The sequence below is a fragment of the Python bivittatus genome, unplaced genomic scaffold (genome assembly GCF_059951505.1).
Source record: "Python bivittatus isolate LINGU-HERP-01145 unplaced genomic scaffold, Pbiv_v1 ctg000100_np1212, whole genome shotgun sequence".
Classification (NCBI taxonomy): Eukaryota; Metazoa; Chordata; class Lepidosauria; order Squamata; family Pythonidae; genus Python; species Python bivittatus.
The window spans coordinates 3979975-3997298 of NW_028277038.1; the positions used below are offsets into that span (position 1 = coordinate 3979975).

The 17324-nt window shown below is 41.2% G+C and overlaps 1 protein-coding gene across 2 annotated transcripts in view; it reads left to right on the forward strand.

Moving 5' to 3' along the window:
* ADGRD1 (adhesion G protein-coupled receptor D1) overlaps nucleotides 1–17324 on the forward strand; it is a 112544-nt gene that overhangs the window by 3083 nt on the left and 92137 nt on the right. Inside the window, exons 3-13 of one of the 2 annotated variants that reach the window (XM_007426660.4) lie at nucleotides 212–295; nucleotides 2308–2403; nucleotides 3180–3302; nucleotides 4978–5154; nucleotides 6054–6308; nucleotides 7574–7638; nucleotides 8578–8733; nucleotides 11184–11243; nucleotides 11343–11460; nucleotides 13000–13110; nucleotides 15969–16044. In XM_007426660.4, the coding sequence (XP_007426722.1) occupies nucleotides 212–295; nucleotides 2308–2403; nucleotides 3180–3302; nucleotides 4978–5154; nucleotides 6054–6308; nucleotides 7574–7638; nucleotides 8578–8733; nucleotides 11184–11243; nucleotides 11343–11460; nucleotides 13000–13110; nucleotides 15969–16044 (1321 nt within the window). The remainder of the gene's footprint in view (nucleotides 1–211; nucleotides 296–2307; nucleotides 2404–3179; nucleotides 3303–4977; nucleotides 5155–6053; nucleotides 6309–7573; nucleotides 7639–8577; nucleotides 8734–11183; nucleotides 11244–11342; nucleotides 11461–12999; nucleotides 13111–15968; nucleotides 16045–17324) is intronic. The other variant, XM_025165690.2, reaches the window with a different exon arrangement.

The window sequence follows — 17324 nt, forward strand, 5'->3', positions numbered from 1 at the left end:
TGGTCTTAGTAGAATTAAAAACAGAGGAAGAGAGAACGCTTCCTCCCATCTTCAGGTCCACGTCCTGAACATTTTTGAATTTAAAATTTAACTCAAGGGAAACAAACATGGATCGAAGCAGAGGGGAGGGGAAGGTATACACAGAAACAATGTACAATTGTTCGAGTTCCCACAAAGGGGTGACCTTGGTGGTGTTGTACTTTCTTGACAGGTTTCGATGTTCTCACCCAAGCATCGCATTATTGGCCTCTGGAGGCTGTGGAAGGAATCCATGAATTACAGGACATGAATGGAGGTAGAAGAAGGGTGGCCTCCCAAGAATAAGTTATGATTTTGTGAAAGTCAGAGCACCAGAAGGTGCAAGATCTGTGCTGCGTGGATCCCATTTTGCTCTGAGCTATTGATCCCAGTGAAGAGTTGGGTTTCAACCATTTTTCCTTTCCCCCTTTTAAAGACAGATCTCTCAGGCTAAAACAAATGAGCAGCTTGGTTCGTGATAAAAAGTTCTGTTGGGGTTGGCTGGTAGAGAGGGAGGAAAAAGAGGGACCATTTAGGTTCTAAGATGTGTATTATATAGACCAGTGTTTCTCAGCTTTGGCAACTTTGAGCTGTATGGACTTCAACTCCCAGAATTCCCCAGCCAGCCATGCTGGCTGGGGAATTCTGGGAGTTGAAGTCCACAAATCTTAAAGTTGCCAAGGTTGAGAAACTTGATATAGACCTATATGTTGTATTCCATGTAACTATTTTCCTATAGATCTATCTTTAGGTCATTTGGTTCCAAGAGTGCTGTGGGACTCCATGCAAACCAACTGAGTTACTTCTCAGCAAACAGTCTTGAGATTGGACTGTACACATTACTTTGGTAGTATAACTGGACCCACTGTGTATGGAGTGTCAAGAAGGTTTGGGTTCATCGATACCGGAGATTACCTTCTCCTGGTTGTCATATTGCACTCCAACTTGTGCATCTCTACAGCTTTGGAGAACACCATCCATTGATATTCCTTCCCACCCTTGCCATTTCTGCGCATCACACATTCATGCCATCCGCTCCACCTTTCTTGCTCGTCAGTCCTCGAAACATCATCAGCTTTGCTTGCCATGTTTATCCATTTGTTGTGTGTTTGGCAACTTCACGAAGCCAGTTCCAGTTCCATCTCTCTCAATGGATCATTTTTGTAGACACTGGCATTTTCAGATTAGCTTTGGAGAGAAGAAAGGCCCCACGCAGAGTATTCACGTTATCCTTTTGCCGCAGCAAAACAATTGCAGAATAGAATTAGCATAAACTGTAACAGTGATTGACCGTGAAACATAAATGGGAGATTCTGAGTCAATTAGCTGAACTTCCTTCTATTTCAGATGGTTTAAGTGATGATTATGTAGCCATAGTGTCCATTCCTCCACGCGCATAAAGCTCGCATATGCTTACTACACCTATTGTTCATTAATTAAGGTCCACAGAACATTCTTTCTGAGTCAGACTCAGTTTCAGAGACCTACGTGTCATTTTAGTTTTGTAAGATGGATATTTCAGGATGTGTCTGTCCTGTAATATTGTTGCTGAAGGTTGGGGGAGTGGGAAGAAACGTAGGAAGTCTTGAGTCTTATGATGAATCAAATGCTCAGTTGGTCTAGTTCAGCATTGTTTACATTGAAAATGAGGAATGGATGGTTCTCAGTATGTTACTGAATAGCAACTCCCGGGATGCTGGCTGCTAGGTTTTGTAGTCCAGCAACACCCAAAAGATTATTGGTCCCTGATCCTGGTCTTTGGGTCTTTCCCAGCTCCTTCTGGAGCTGGGGGGTGCCATACTCAGGACTTTCTGTAATGCCCAACAGATATTCAATTGTTAACTTAAGGTCTTTCCACCATAAATGGGCATTTATGAGGTGAACATAGGTGATCTTGAAAACCCCACCAGAGATGGTCTTTGCTTGGTAGAATCAAGTGGGTAGAATTTGAAGAACAACTTTTTTTTCCCCCCATGAGAAGCTGGTTGAACCAGAATCAGCCACCAAAGATTCGGTTTTCTTAAGCATGCATTTTCCTTGTCTACCTGTGAGATCTCATTTTTTAAAAATATGGGCCATTTTTCTCAGACAGGACAGATTAATTTTCCATGTAAGCTAGCCCCTTTCTAGTTATAACCCGGGAGGGAGGAGATTTTGGCAGGATGCAATGATGATGTCAATGCTTTCCTACATTGAGAGATATGGCCTGGTTGATTCATATCCACCTTGCATATATTCATGGTGTTGCTTTCCATTTTTGTTTTCTGTTTTCTTTCTTGTCCCATGCAGTGCTAAGATCCCACAACTTCACTGTGCTTCATTACCATAATTCTACTTTTGTTTATACCAATGATTCCGCCTATTCTAACTTCTCTGCGACTGTAGGTGAGAATTCTGGACGATCGTTTTCTATTTGTCAAGCTTGACCATTCAGCTTAAAGGTTGCTTTGGAGTACTCAGCTCCACTGTGAAGAGGCTTTTGATCTTGCAATCCCATTTGGTTGAAATATAAGCTTCTTTTCTCTCTTTAACATGGAGCTTAAAGACAGTTTGGGGATAGTTCTCAGAGAACAGAAACTAAACAGGCAAAACGACAGAAGACCCCGTGGGCCCATCCACTTGAGTGATGGTATGATGTCATTGTCATGGTGGCTGAAGTTCCTGGTTGCCAAAATCCTGTAAAATTAAAAATGCAACCCCTATTTGTCTGGGACCCTGATTTATGCTTGAATGTTATGTACAAGCCAAGCCAGTATGGCTTGTTCAACAAACTCAAGTCAAAAGAAAATCCGAGTTTGATTTGATTGTGCAAACACATCTGTATTTACTTGGCAACAGTCACAGACACCAATAGTCCTTCCTTCTCCTTTCAGCCAGCCTGTTTCCTGTGAGGCTCCATCTTTCCTTGCTTCTATCTCTCAAACTAAGGGGAAACCCTACCCCCTTCACTGAGAACACGAGGAATTTGGAAATGGTTCCTCATGAATGGCTGGAAGAAGAAGGATGGTCCATCATATTGAGTTTACAGAGTCGTGGAGACTGAGATCTGGGGAGGTGGAAAAATAATAAAAATTGCCCTGCTCATCCTTCTCAGTGATGGGGCTAACCAGAATATTTTAACAGCTGCACATTTTCATATTTTCCCCCTTTATTTTCCTTAGATATTGTAGAAGGCATTGTAAACAAAGGCATCTATATTCCGGATGGCAAGGGAGTAACGTTTCTCCTTTTTGGAAACTATCAAAACTCTTGCATTATTAACCCAGAATTGTGTGAGCCTGAAGGTTAGTAAGAGATTACCCCATCACGGTGGTTTTTATATACGTTAATATTTTATTTTATTTATTTTATTCCAGCAACGCAACCGGGGGGAGGGGGGAGAAGAAAATATCACTGAACAACATTTTAAGGGAATAATAAAATCCCTTCCAGGCGTTAGCAGTATGTAAATTGTTCTTACGGTTTACATCCAAATTATTTGCTGAGGAAATGGGAGAGCAGCCTGCTGAATAAATTATGCATATTTGTTTATGACTGTAACTAACCATGGGCTTAAAATGATGGTGCTGGGATCAGAAATTCCCTAGGTAGATTCCATCCAAAGTGTGCATCTAATGGGTTTGTTTAGGAGTTTCCTCTGTGGATTATAATATCTTCTTCTTGGATCTGTCTTAATGTATCATCAAAGCATCCCCTTAGGACTAAGTTATCTTGTTTATTGGCCAAGTTATAAACTTTGCTGGATAAGAACAGTATTGGGTTTGAACATGGAATATCTCTAAGGATCTGCGTACAGTTGCTTCTATCAAGGGCCAGGGTAATATCCTGCAAATTTGCTTTTCCATTTAAACAGCATTGGTAATCCATTGTATCTTCTAGGGAGTACGAGGGAGTTAATCCGTCTCCAATTTAAACTCTATAATGGTCTTAGAAGTTATATCCAGGAATATGTCGGGTGGGGATAATTAATTCTGAGTGCTAACCATCCTTCTAATGATTCATTTAAAAATAAGCAGACTTGTCATAACCATGCAGTGACAAGAGGAATGTTTTTCTTCACATTTTGATGAGAATGTGTCTAATTTTGCACTTATGAATCATTGGGCAAACCAAAACTCAATTATCCTTCAAAGTATGAACTTCTTTTAAGTTGTATTATATTTTTTCCGAGTTGAAAAGATGCATCCGCCTAGGGATTGTTGAGAACATTCCCGATTCGGGTCACTCAAACCAAAAAGCCCATTTTTTTGCAGACAGAACTGTGTCCATTTCAAGAAACATAGGCAAACATCTGATGGACATTTCCTGCACATTTTTCTTGTTAACCAACTTAGAATCATAAACATCTTTTTAAAAATGCAAGATAGTTTCCCTTTCAGAATCCTTATTATGGAAGATAAAGACAAGGTTAACACACTCACCCTTTCTTGGCCTAAGGAAGGATTGTACAAGTCGATATTTCACACTTCTGTTTCTTTCTGTGTCTAAAACCTGGGCTACTGCAGTCCATCATGTCCAGCCTTCTCAATGGCATGTCCTTGTTTCACAGCATCAAAATGGAAGAGAACTATGATCTCAAACACATCAATCTGACCTTATGACTTCTGCTATGAAACATTAAGAAATACTTGGGGGGGGGTACGGGGTGTTCTTTTGCTTTTGAACACCCATTCTGGTGTTACTCATCCTAATTCTTGCAAAATTAGTGGAGAGGGAGTTCCCAGAGACAGGGGATACATCAGCTGAGCCGGAAAGCTTTGGAAGCAGACCAAACCAGGGGATATTCAAGATGGAGACTGTTTTCCATCTACTTCAGTGGGGCCTGTGCAACATGGTGCATAAAAGAATGGGGAGGTTGATTTGATTTGGAGAAGGTGATGTTTGAAAGCTCTCACATTATTAATTTTGCGCTTGTCTGCTTAAAGACAATCCCTCCTCTGTTTCTTTTGGTTCTACTAGGTGTGACCTTCTCCTTTTTCTGGAAGACTCAAGGGTATCAACTAAAGCCTGCCCCAGCATATGGGGATCAAGTCCTATCTAATGGATTTAAAGTCTACTTCGGTGAACACAAAGGCTCTGTAGAACTCTTTAACCGTCACATTTCCAAGAAGTGGGCAGCAACTTTCATTTCACCAGGTAGTCTTTCTTCCTCGATGAATGCATTCATTGAATAAATAGTTATTGTACAGTATATGATCAAAAGCAAATGGATTTATATGCCAGAAAGTATTTAAATACAGTAAAGCAAAGCCTTGTGCCTTTAACCCAGGCAAAGAAGAAATAATGTAAGAGCCGCTAAATTAAGTGGCTTAATTGAGAGTGGGCTGAAGGAAATGCACTGATTTGATTTGGAAACATGAAGCATTTAGAATCATTTATACATAATTATCATTATATCTATTGAAAATGGACCGACCCGATATAGGAGGCACCAGGGGAATATTCTAAAAGCAACAAAAACTAATTGGACTATTAAAACTACTTCGGTAACCAAAAGCTTCAACCACAGAAGACAAGAAATCCCTTGTTGGTTTCTGCTGGAAAGGTGATACAGAATTATCCTAAGTAAATTAAGAATTACCCATGTCAGAGATGGCTGTCAACCTTGCAAGGTAGTCCAGACAAGAAGCATATCCAGAAGTAGTGGCTCTAACTTTATTATAAGGTTACATTCATAGAATCTTGCAAGTCTGAAAGTGCATCTCTCCTCCTCTCACCTTTACAATCCAAAAAACTAGGGAGGGTCCCTTCTGAGATGTTTGCCAGGCCCCCATTCCTTCTGTGGACTCAGCTGCTGCTTGTCCAACCATTGCCTGGTCTGTGGCTCTTCCTCCTGTCTCCCAAGGTCATTCCCACAGACCTTGGCATAACTTAAATATTCATTGCTGAGAGCCAACCATGGGGTAGGAGGATTGCATTTATGCCTCATTTGTGAGGTTCTTCAGTGAGCTTTGGCCTGGATCCCAAGGTTCTCTTTAAGGTCCACCCTGAGGGGTTCACTCCCCAGGTTCTTATTGCCAAGCTGTGCTTTTCAGGTCCCCACTGGACTCATGTCCTGTTTACCTGGAAATCTGAAGATGGTCTGAAAGTCTACATCAATGGGACTTTGAACGACGTTGATGCCTATGGGAAACATTTCTACAATTATGGTGACTCCAATTCCAATATGCTGATGGGCTCAGAAGGCAGCCAAGGAAAACGCTACATCCATGGAGCTTTTGATGAATTCATCATATGGGAAAGAGTGCTGACACCAAAGGAGATTGAACAGTATTTTACAGCTGCTGTTGGTAGGTTTGCTACATTCCAGCAAGGTTGGAGTTGAAAATCTTGGCTTGTTTGAACATTTATTTATTTATATTTCAAATTTGTCACTGCCCATCTCACTGTGGGGTGATTCTGGGAGGTTTACAGTAAAAATAGAATAAATCTTGATTAAAATAGATAAATATTAATTAATTAATTAAAATATGTTAAAAACACACTTCCTTTATAAAGCATCCTTTAACAGAACGCTCAATGTCCTCTGTGATACTACAGGAAGATTTCCTCTTAACAAGGGTTTGCAAAGTCTGGATAAGATGACCGTAATTATAATCCTGATTTTGAGAGAGAAAATCACCCTATTAAGTATCTAGGGGTTAGAAGACCTGCATAGGCTTCTGACAAACATAGTTTTAATGATTATTTTATATGTATTTATGGGTTTTGTCACTGAGTGTTGTCCACCACCCAGAATTATTCTTTTGCAAGATGGGCAGCTCTATAAATATGATCAATCAATAAAAAATTAAATAACCTATAAAAAGTCAGACTGTTTGTCCACCTTTCCCAATATCGAACAACACTACTTTGTACTTTTAGGCAGAACTTCCCCCCTGCTCAACATCTACTCTCAGACGAAAAGTCTGCAGATTTAACTTGGTTTTCCTGAAAGCAAACCATAGGTCCTCTCGCTAAACTGTAGCTTCCGTCAAGATTATCATAATACTGAAAACACTGTACCAAGAAGCTATTTTCCACAAGGAACTGGCTAGCCCAGATATTTACCTGTGGCTTTGAATTCTCAATAGTGTTTTCTAGATACTGCAGTGAATTGCCTAAATGCACCAACGGGCCCGTAATCCTGCTTCCTCCAACTCATCTCTCATATCCCCATCTTCTCTTGCATTGAATCTAGATCACAAAATTAGAAAGTAACTTAGCAAAACAAGACATCACTTTAAAATGAGTGATGCTGCAGAGAAGAAAGGAACACTATTTGTCCATACTGAGATTAATTCCTGAAAGCCAAAGTTTAGAAGAACTTAGTGGGTGGGAAAGTACTGAAGGGAGGCGGTACTTCTGAAAATAATTTGCTACCAAAGATATCCTGGTGGGGCCAACCATCTGATCGTTCAACAAACTGAGTAGGGACCCTTGTAATCAGTCTCACATTTGGTAATGGAACTTTTCTGCTGGTAAGGTCAAATGTTACCCTGGATTATATTCCCCACCCCGATTCTCTGTACCAAAGGGAAAATTCATGTGTAATATTTCTCACCGTTGTTTCTAGGTGACCAGTCTTTGCTTGCTTCAACAGCTCCATGGGGATGGCAAACAACTGCCACGCTTCCCGTGGTAGGTGCATTCCTGAAATTCTTTCCTTGTCACTGCCAGGTTGCTTATGTTAGGGAAAAAAAGAAAGTTATATCATTCCAAGCGTTCAGTCAGCTGAAATAAGAGTAAGAAAAGCAACCGATAAGCTTTGATCTTCACATAGGGTCCTGAAGACCGAGTTTTGATGTCTGGGGAGAGTTCAAAATCTGCCCCAAATCGTCAGGTTTCCTATTTGCGTCCACAGGTGTTCCACTCAATTTCTGCATCAATCTGTGAATTAAAAAATGCATGAAAATCTGCACATATTTTGTATGCAACTTTCCCTAAAATGCATAATTTGTACATTTGGTGGTGTAGTGGTTAAGGTGATGGACTGGGTTGTAGAGAGGAGCTGATGGGAAATAGAGACAACTTTAGGACACTGTGTAGCTGTGGAGACCTTTGTGGTTTAGATTAAAACCTTCTTTCGAGCCGGGTCAGTAAGAGCAATGAATTATTTTAACAGTGGAATTTTCACAAAGGAAAAATTGCAGTAGAAGATTGAATTAAGTAACTGGTTTCCGGATTGAATTGTATTTTATTCCATTTAAACTGGAAACCACCTTTCAATCTTTATTGATGGCATGGAAAGCCAGATAGAAAGTTCATAAAATAAGCAGATGAAAATAGAACAAATTATCCAGGAAGTTTAATTTTGGGGGGAGGCCCTTCTATCAAAATAGATTTCCTTGTTACCCCAGATAGTTTTGGGATGAAGCCTGAAAGTAAATGTATACAAAATAAAATTAATTATCTAGTAGATGTATCTTTCTGAAAGTCCTCGGGTCAAAAGAGAGCCTTGTTTCCTCTGTCAATGTTGAGTCAAAGCCGATGTTGAAGAAAAGGACATTTTATTTCAATAACCTTCACCGATGAAGAACAGAACTTTTCAGTGAATGTGATTTTGCGCTCATCTTACAGATCTCAAGAAATGCCTACCAATCCACCATAATTAGTCTCACAGAGGGAAAACGCCATGTCCAGTACCCACCTGCCACGTTGGACTATTTGAAAAACATTTCATACGCCTTGCCTAATGAATCTCTCACAGCAAATATTGCATACAATCTTACTGAGGTAATTTTTCTTCATCTGTTAATCAACGTATTGAGTCCATTTCCTAATTTACAGAGGTAATTTCCACCCCCCCCATTTTTTAATCAACTTACTAAGGTAAATTTCTTTCATCTATTAATCAGCTTACTAAGGTAATTCATAGAGGTAAATGTCCTTTGGGTCTTAGTCAGTGCATCGTCGGCACGTTCCCGTCATCTTTTAGTCAAATAAAGCTGTTTTTATTTCTACCTTACAGAAAATAGAAAATGGCATTAGTAGATTGAGAAAAAAGGATGCAGAGAGCGCTTGGGCATCTGCCAGGGGACAAGTGACAACACATGGGTTATGAGGTCATTGATTTTGTCAAACGCATGTCATTTGAGCAATGACATCATGATATGCTTGACATCAACATGGCTTCTACCAGATGCCAAGGAAGATGGCATGGATGAATTGCAACTCAACCTTTCAAATTTATAAAGAATGAAACAGGATATCTATCTATCTATCAGATTTACCATCTATCTATCTATCTATCTATCTATCTATCTATCTATCTATCTATCTATCTATCATCCATCCATCCATCCATCCATCCATCCATCCATCCATCCATCCATCTCTTGCCTAGTAGAAGAAATACATAGTACATCTGGGCAAATCAAAGAAAGAGTGCTATACTTTTGTGTTTCTCATCTTTGGTAGCTGCCTGGATTGAAAGTAATTTACTTTCACGGAGTTTTCTTTACCAAGATTTATTAAGATGAAAGCAGTAACTATACAAGAATTCCAGCAAGTGAATTGTTTTCAACTTAGAACCAACATACTTATGCCTATATTGAGATGGAAACTTTCTGAATCTTTTTCACACAGCTTTATGATGTACTGGACACAAAGGCCTCTGTGAGGGGTGGGGGGCATCAACAGGATCAAAATGGTTTCATAAGCTCAAAGTGGGTTCAGAATGAAATGTATTCAGGTCTTTAATGCAGGATTTTTATTTCACAACTTGAAGAGACTCTGTAAATGCCAGTAGATGTAGAGTGACAGAAACTCCACAGATCTCAATCAGTTACTAAACATTGCAAATTGGAAAGAAATAGTCTTCTCCTCCATGAATATGTATCAGTGAGCAGTACCCGTGGATTTAAGGGTTTGAAAAATCTTTTAATCTGAGAAATATAAAGTATCGTTCTATTCCTTATGCTTCAAAGCTTCTAAAAGAGCTGTAGTGGTTCTCTGGGATGACACAAGCGGGCTTCATGCAAATGTGGTAGTAATGTCTTTTGGGCATGGGCTTGCAGGAATAGAAGGTATGAAACTTTTTTGCATTAGCAAGGAAAAAGAGAACTGTAATTCCTCCCTTGCACTACTGTGAACTTTCTAAAAGACTCTGATATAAGTATGCAGGAGATCCTTATGGAAAAGCATTTGGTTGCTGCTTAAGTAGGACTCCCAAGTGGGCTATGGAAAAGCACGCATGAGAATTGTAATCTTAGAGCCATGAGGGAGCATAGGAAACAGCCTTGGGTTGAGTCAAACCATTGATTCATCCTGGTGTGTTTTCCTACCTCTGATTGCTGGTGAGAATTGTGAGAATTGAAATCCAGATCAAGGGAATGCACCTTCTTTGGGCCCAAAGGCCATGTTGGAGACTCGAAAGGCATGCGGGGTGTGATAGTAATGGAGGTGACGGACCTGGAGGGGATAGACCCAGGTTCTAGTCCACCCTCAACCACAGAAGCTCCCTGGTGATTTTCGGCCAGTCCCCTTCTCTCAGCCCAAGCCACTTCACTGCACTGTGCTTGCAGGAGAAAATCGGTGCACGTAGTTCTTGTGTATGCTGCTTGATCCCCTGGAGGAAACAGAAGATAATTTGTGCAAACCAACAGAGATGCTGTGAATCAAAATTGGGATCTTCCATATGCAAATCAAGTGTTTCCTAGTTTTTTCCCTTATTGACAGGGCTTCTTGTAAGTGCAGACTGGTAAACTAACATTATGCACTGTTGGAATGAGAAAGAAATGGTGATAAACAGCTGCTGAAATTTCTTTTCTGATACCTTTTCTAGGCTTGTCTGAGTGCGTGTTTTGTCCAACAAGCAAAAAAAGGCGACAGAAAATAGGTGTTATTTTGGTCTTTAAAAAAAAAAAATAAGAGAAATACTTGAAAAGAGATGCTAACATCCATTCTGCTGGCATCTGTTCCTACCCCCCAGTGCTTCTCTTTTAGACAGTTTCATAGAAAAACTTTACATGAGTTTCTATAAGTCTCATGAAACATCATCAGAGTTTTGTGGTGTAGATATTCAGAAAATCCTGCTTGCTGTAAAACATTACTCTACAAATACCAGATGCTGGCAGAGATCTCTCTTGACAATATGCAAGAAGAGGTGTCTCCTGATTTCTGAATGATGTTGATGATGATGATGCTAATATCATAGCAAATAACCTATCACTGTTTATTTGTAGATTTTCTTTAAATCTGTGGAAGGAGTTCTTATGCTACCTGGTTGGATTGACATGACCCAGGTAAGGATAAGATTTTCTGAGATATTACCTGGATTCTTCTGGAGCCCTGCTAGGCCTCCATCATCACTCATCACTCTGGCATTGACATTTTGCTTTCAGACAGCGTCCCTTGCTGGAGGGCTGGTGTCCACCATCGACAATGTGATATTTCACGTCGCCCACAACCTAGGAGGAAGCCCTTCGACCATAACTGTCCAAGGCACCTCACCCGTGGCAGGTGAGATTTATTAGTCCCCTCTCCAGTTTTGTTCTCCAACACAGGAGATGGATCATCCAAGTAGAGCAAAGCTAAAGATGCCTCTGCAGCTTTTCACTGGCTGATGAGGGATGGAAATTTTCCTTTCCCGTTTTCGCTGGGGTGGAAGGTTCATCTATTATTGAGGGACATCTACAATTAATGCGGCAGGATGGGCATCTTCTGGGTCCCGTCAGCCAAGGAATGTTGGCTGGCTGTCAGGCCCAGCCCAAGAACAACGATGAAATAGTCCAGTCCAGTCCAGTTCCTTTATTAGCTCACACCTTATAGACAGAAACTTGCCAAACTAACTCTATACTACAGCAGCTAGGGGATATTCCCCGTGAGACTCTAGGGAGGGGCTCTCCTGAACCTCTTTCTCTTCTCATGCTCCCCCTGTGGACTGTGTTGTCTCTTGTCTCCTTTCCCCTCCCAGAATGAAACCCCTCCCTCCTGATAGCCTTAATCTCCCACATCACCTACCTCCTCACAGATACCCTCCATCACACTGGCAGGGACTTTTCTGCCATAGCCCCTGCCCTCTGGAACATTCTTCCCCCAGAGATTAGAATGGTCCCAACCCTACTGGCCTTCCAGAAGGCCTTGAAGACCTGCCCAGGTCTATGTGCTCGGGCCTGGGGTCCCGAGTGTGTGAAGGGCCCTGGCGTTGTTGACCCTGACAGATTATAATACCTCTTGGCTGCTGTTTGCATTTCATTTCTGTTTTTGTCTTGCGTTTTAACCGTTTCGTTGTTGGTGTTCGCCGCCCCGAGTCACTTGGTTTGAGATGGGTGGCTGTACAAATCCAATGAATGAATGAATGAATAAATAAAGGGAGGAAGGAAGGAAGGAAGGAAGGAAGGAAGGAAGGAAGGCAGGCAGGCAGGCAGGCAGGCAGGCAGGCAGGCAGGCAGGCAAGAAAAAGAAAAGAAATGGGAAGCTCAGTTGACAGTTGTAGATCAGGTTCCTCAAAGTGGATTTGCTTAAGGTCATGCGCTTCGCACAGGCGTCGTGGTTGTCACTTGACGGCCTCGCTTATGGCTGCGTCTGTCATGCACCAGCCAAGGTTCTTCCAGGTCTGTTTGCCTTGTGCTGGAAGCAGATTAAAATTCTGCACTCAGCGGCGTAGATCAAAACACAGGCCTCCATCTGTATAATCAGTGCCTCCAAGCTATCCCTGCTGGTCTGAGGATCACCGCCTGCCTCCATGAAGCCAGAGAGATTTTTTTTAAAAAGCCACATTTCTCCCTTCTTGGTTTCTCCTTTTTTTATTTTTTACCTGCTGCAAAATGATAAAGTCCCCTCTCTTTTTCCACTTAAAGCTCTAATGTATCTTTTTTTCCCCTGGCAGTTTTCTTCAAGACAACCTGATTGCCAGAAGTGTTCAGAGACTAGACTAAGGGGCTTAACAATAGGCAGGAACAGAACAACCCCCTCATTGAAGCAGGAAAAAAGGACTAACTGATGATTTTTCTCTCCCTTTCCTTCGAGTTTTTGATCATTGTTTGCATTATTATATAGATTACTCCCTGGTTAAAATACCTCCTCAGTTCCTGAATGTACCTCAATATCGCTTCCCGTTACAAGGACAGAGTTACATTTCCATCCCTGGAGAATCTTTCCAATATACAGGTAAGGGAATAACTTAGTAGAAGAGAAGGAAGGGCAAATCGGCTGCCTTTTGCTTTCTCCCTTGAGTCAAGGTTTTCCACCGTATGGCTGGGGATTATGGGAATTAACATCCAGCCCATCTGAAAGGCCGGGGAAGGCGCCAGGAGAAACCAGCATTCTCCTGAATTGTCCTTCCTCTGATCCTTGGTCAAATACATCTTTGGATTGCTCCACTGATTTTGGAGATCATGGTGGTTCAAGGTTCCCTTTTTAGAAAGCAAAATAGCTTCTTTTCCTCCAAAAAAGGGGAATGTTCCTCTTGATCTTGTCAAGAATCTACTAATCAATCAATCAATCAATCAATCAATCAATCAATCAATCAAATCTTTATTATGGTCATAGACCAGCATAAGAATCTACTAAAGGTTCTTTCTAGAGTGCATCTACGTTTTACATACAAGGGAATGTTGAATGATGTATCTCCATCTTCAGCTAGCTGGATTATCAGGGCAGGGGAGGGGAAAGTCCACTTCAATTTATCAACTGAATGATAAGGCTTTACAAGATTGTGTCATTGATGCAACCTGCTTGTGGTCACATGAGTTGCACAACTTGGGGGTCACTGAACTAGCCCATTTCTGGGTTCATGCAAGATATCGAATCACCCACTAACCAAACCAGCTTTATTCATAAAAAATGCACCTCTCCCCCCCAATTCAAACCAAGGTTAAACCTAATCAATGTCAGTTCTGGGAGTTGAAGTCCACACATCTTAAAGTTGCTGAGGTTGAGAAACACTACTCTAGAGAGCTCTCCGGTTGGGGAACATCAGCTCAGTGGGTGGTGTCATGGTAGTTTATCCAATTAATCACAGTTAAAGAAAGGATAGCTTTGCAGTGCAATGTGGGAACAGGCTGTTGTGCTTAAGTTTGCAAATATATACAATATACAGCAATATATATATATTGCTGGCTAAATTAGAAAAAAGAGATGAGAGAGGACGGGCAGGAACTCCAACGAGAAATTTAGAAGGAAGGCTGAACGTGGAAGCATGCTGAGGCTTGTCAAAAAGCCAACAGCAATAAAATCTTATTACGGTAGCCTGACACTGCCCACTTTCTGTCTGGTACAAAGGCTTTCGCACATTAGTTGTAAAACGGAAACGTTTCTGCGAAGGTGATCAAAGAAAAGGGAACAGTGTTATTTATTTATTTATTTATTTATTTATTTAAAATGTTATACAAAAACAAGGAAAAAAAAAGGAGCAGATGCAAAATCCAACAGATCCACAGAGTAGCAAATCCAGTGAAAACGTTCTCATCGGAGAATATCTCCAATGTTTGCGATTATCCATTCTTTTTTTTTTAAACGGTGTTTATCTTGTCCTTTAGCCAAAACCAGCCCTCGGACCAACCTTCAAAACTCTGTGATTTATTGGTCCGTTTGCAGTCTAAAAGTCACGATGCGGAAGGGGAAAAGGATGGGGTGGGTGAAAATAAAAACAAATCTAAGCTCCGGTCTTTAAAGTTGCAGTTACTACTCTGGCAAGAGATGCTGTCTGAAATTGTGCAGGTAGAGAGCATGACAGGCAGAGCCAAGGAAACCAGTTCTCTGCAGAAATAGCAACTTGTTCTGTTCTCTTCCTCTCTTTTGGCATGGTCCCGCTGAGAAATCCGTAAAGGAGAATTGAATGGTTCCTTGCATGGCAAAAACCGATATGACCACTAGATGGCAGCAGAGTTTTCTGTACTGCATGGCCCTCTAGTGGTCATCCTGAGGTTTGCAGCTCCAATCTGGGTTTTCCAACAGAGGAATGAAGGATCCAGCACTTTAGCTTCTTTCTATTGTCCTGGGGGGTGAGAAATTCACACTGGCCCTTCCTATCTTGCAACCTCTTTTCCACAATGTCTCCATAGGCTGTAGAGGGGTCTCCTCAGATTCAAACCTTGATGGAGCAGAAGTGACCAAGGATGAAAGAGGCACACACACACGTTTATTACAGCCCTAAGGCCAGATACAATCAAAGTATACAATAACAACCATCTTACATTTATATATATATATATCTATAAAACAAAACAATTAATATTATTTAATCCAGTCATTAAAATAACAGTGCTAAAATGTATCAAAGTAAGATTCTATGTTGTGGAATTTTAACTCTAAATAATGGGGGAGCATGTTATACAGATGGTAGCACAAAACCAGGCAACTTGGGAAGATATTTCCAGGTCTTTGTCCGAAAGGAGTAACATTAGATGGAAGTCACACTCCCTGCCAGGAAATCTCTTCAATATCGGCTATCTATCTATCTATCTATCTATCTATCTATCTATCTATCTATCTATCTATCTATCTATCTATCTATCTATCTATCTATCTATCTATCTATCTAGAGTCCTTATATAGGGAGCAATATAATAGCATATGGCTTAGTGTTTCTATTGAGCCATTTCCACATGGACATCATTGAAGGTGCATAGGAATCCCCTTAAAACATCCAAAAAGGACCGTTGAGGGCAATGTGTCCATTCTAGCTAGGGTGAAAGCTTTACGAAATTTCCGAATTGTAATAGATGTTAGATAAGAAGCTGGAATGAACCCTTGTGGTAGAAACTGACAAATATTGGGGGTGCAGCACCTTACTTAAATTTGTTTGTAAATCTGTATCCCAGATACGTTGTTTAAGGGCGGTTTTAGCATTATCACATCCTAATAAGCACAGAGTTTGCACAGAGAAGCCCAGCAATTGAATTCTATCTATGGCTTGTTGGATGAAAGAGGCTGAAACTGTTGTCATCCAAAGTGGCTTTAATTAGTGAATTACTTTTCCTGCTTCTCTTCAACCCTGACATTGACAAATTCTACCTTCTTTACAGCCTGGATTACAGTCGTGGGTCTCTTCTACCACTCTATGCACCAGTACTTCCATAGCATCAAACCGACGGACACCAAGTAAGTTCCTTTAAAAACCCAACACACTTGTGATTATTCCTGAATATGTGAGTGAATGGATTTGTGTGGCTTAATGCAACACTGGAGGTGTGGGAGGCCATGTGTGACCTGCCTTTTGGGGGGTAACATTTCTCTACCTCCCCCCTTTTTTTGCATTTTGGGGTCTTTAAAGGGGCAAAATGGTTTAAGATGCCTGTTTGATTTATTACCACGTTGCAGCCTCTTCTCCAAATAGTCCAAGTTCCATTTCAGAAGTTTTGCTGCCGAAGTTGTGTGCAAAATGGATTGTGCCCCCTTTGAGTCCACAAGAAGAGATACGGATGGGTATGGCCAAAGGTTGAGTGAGAGAGAACTTCTTCCTTCTCTTCGCTTCATCACTCTATTTTGTTTTAATGTACAAAAATAGAGAAGAAAGAGGGGGGAAAAAACAGAAAGCAAAAATCTGAGAAAAAGCACAGCAACAGCAAAAAGAAAAAAACAACAACCCCAAAACAGAAAGTGGGTTGAGGAAATCAACCCTAATTTTTAAACAGAGGGCCCGTTTGGTGTAGGGATTAAGGCAGCAGGCTAGAAACTGGGAGACTCTGAATTCTAGTCCTGCCTTTGGCATGAAGCCAGCTGGGGGACCTTGGGCCAGTCCCTCCCTCTCAGCCCTAGGAAGGAGACAATGGACAACCACTTCTGAAATCTTGCCAAGAAAACCGCAGGGACTTGTCCAGCCAGTCACCAAGAATCAACACTGGCTTGATATCAATCAATCAATAAAACTTTAAACATGTCATTAAACCTTCGTCACCAAATATCAATCCGTCTTTCCATTCCATCGATAGACAGGTCGCTCGTAAACAGAGAGCCGGCATGCTTCGGTGATCCAGACTGTAAATCTGGGGAAATGTGAAGGGTGAAGGCTGCCTGAAACCCATTGCGTGGGTGGATGGGGTCCTCGGGGTTGATCTGTGTCTTTCGATCATGTTGCTGAAGAGAGGCAGGTGGGCCTCAACTTTCGCCAGTCCGTTCTCTCCTGCAGAAGTGCAAATCTGTGCTGTTTCTTCTGGAGATGCTGTTTCTGTTTTTTTCCACTTTCCAAAACCTCTTTGGAGCATATTTTCCAATTTTTTCTTAAAAAAACATTATTATGGTTGGTCGCACAGTCATCCAGATGTTTAGACTGGATTTGGCATTTTTATCCACCTATTGAGTCCTTCCCAAGGACCTGGGATAGGTAGATGTTATTGATGTTATTGTTATTATTATTAGTATTTCTGCAAACTTCTGGGTCC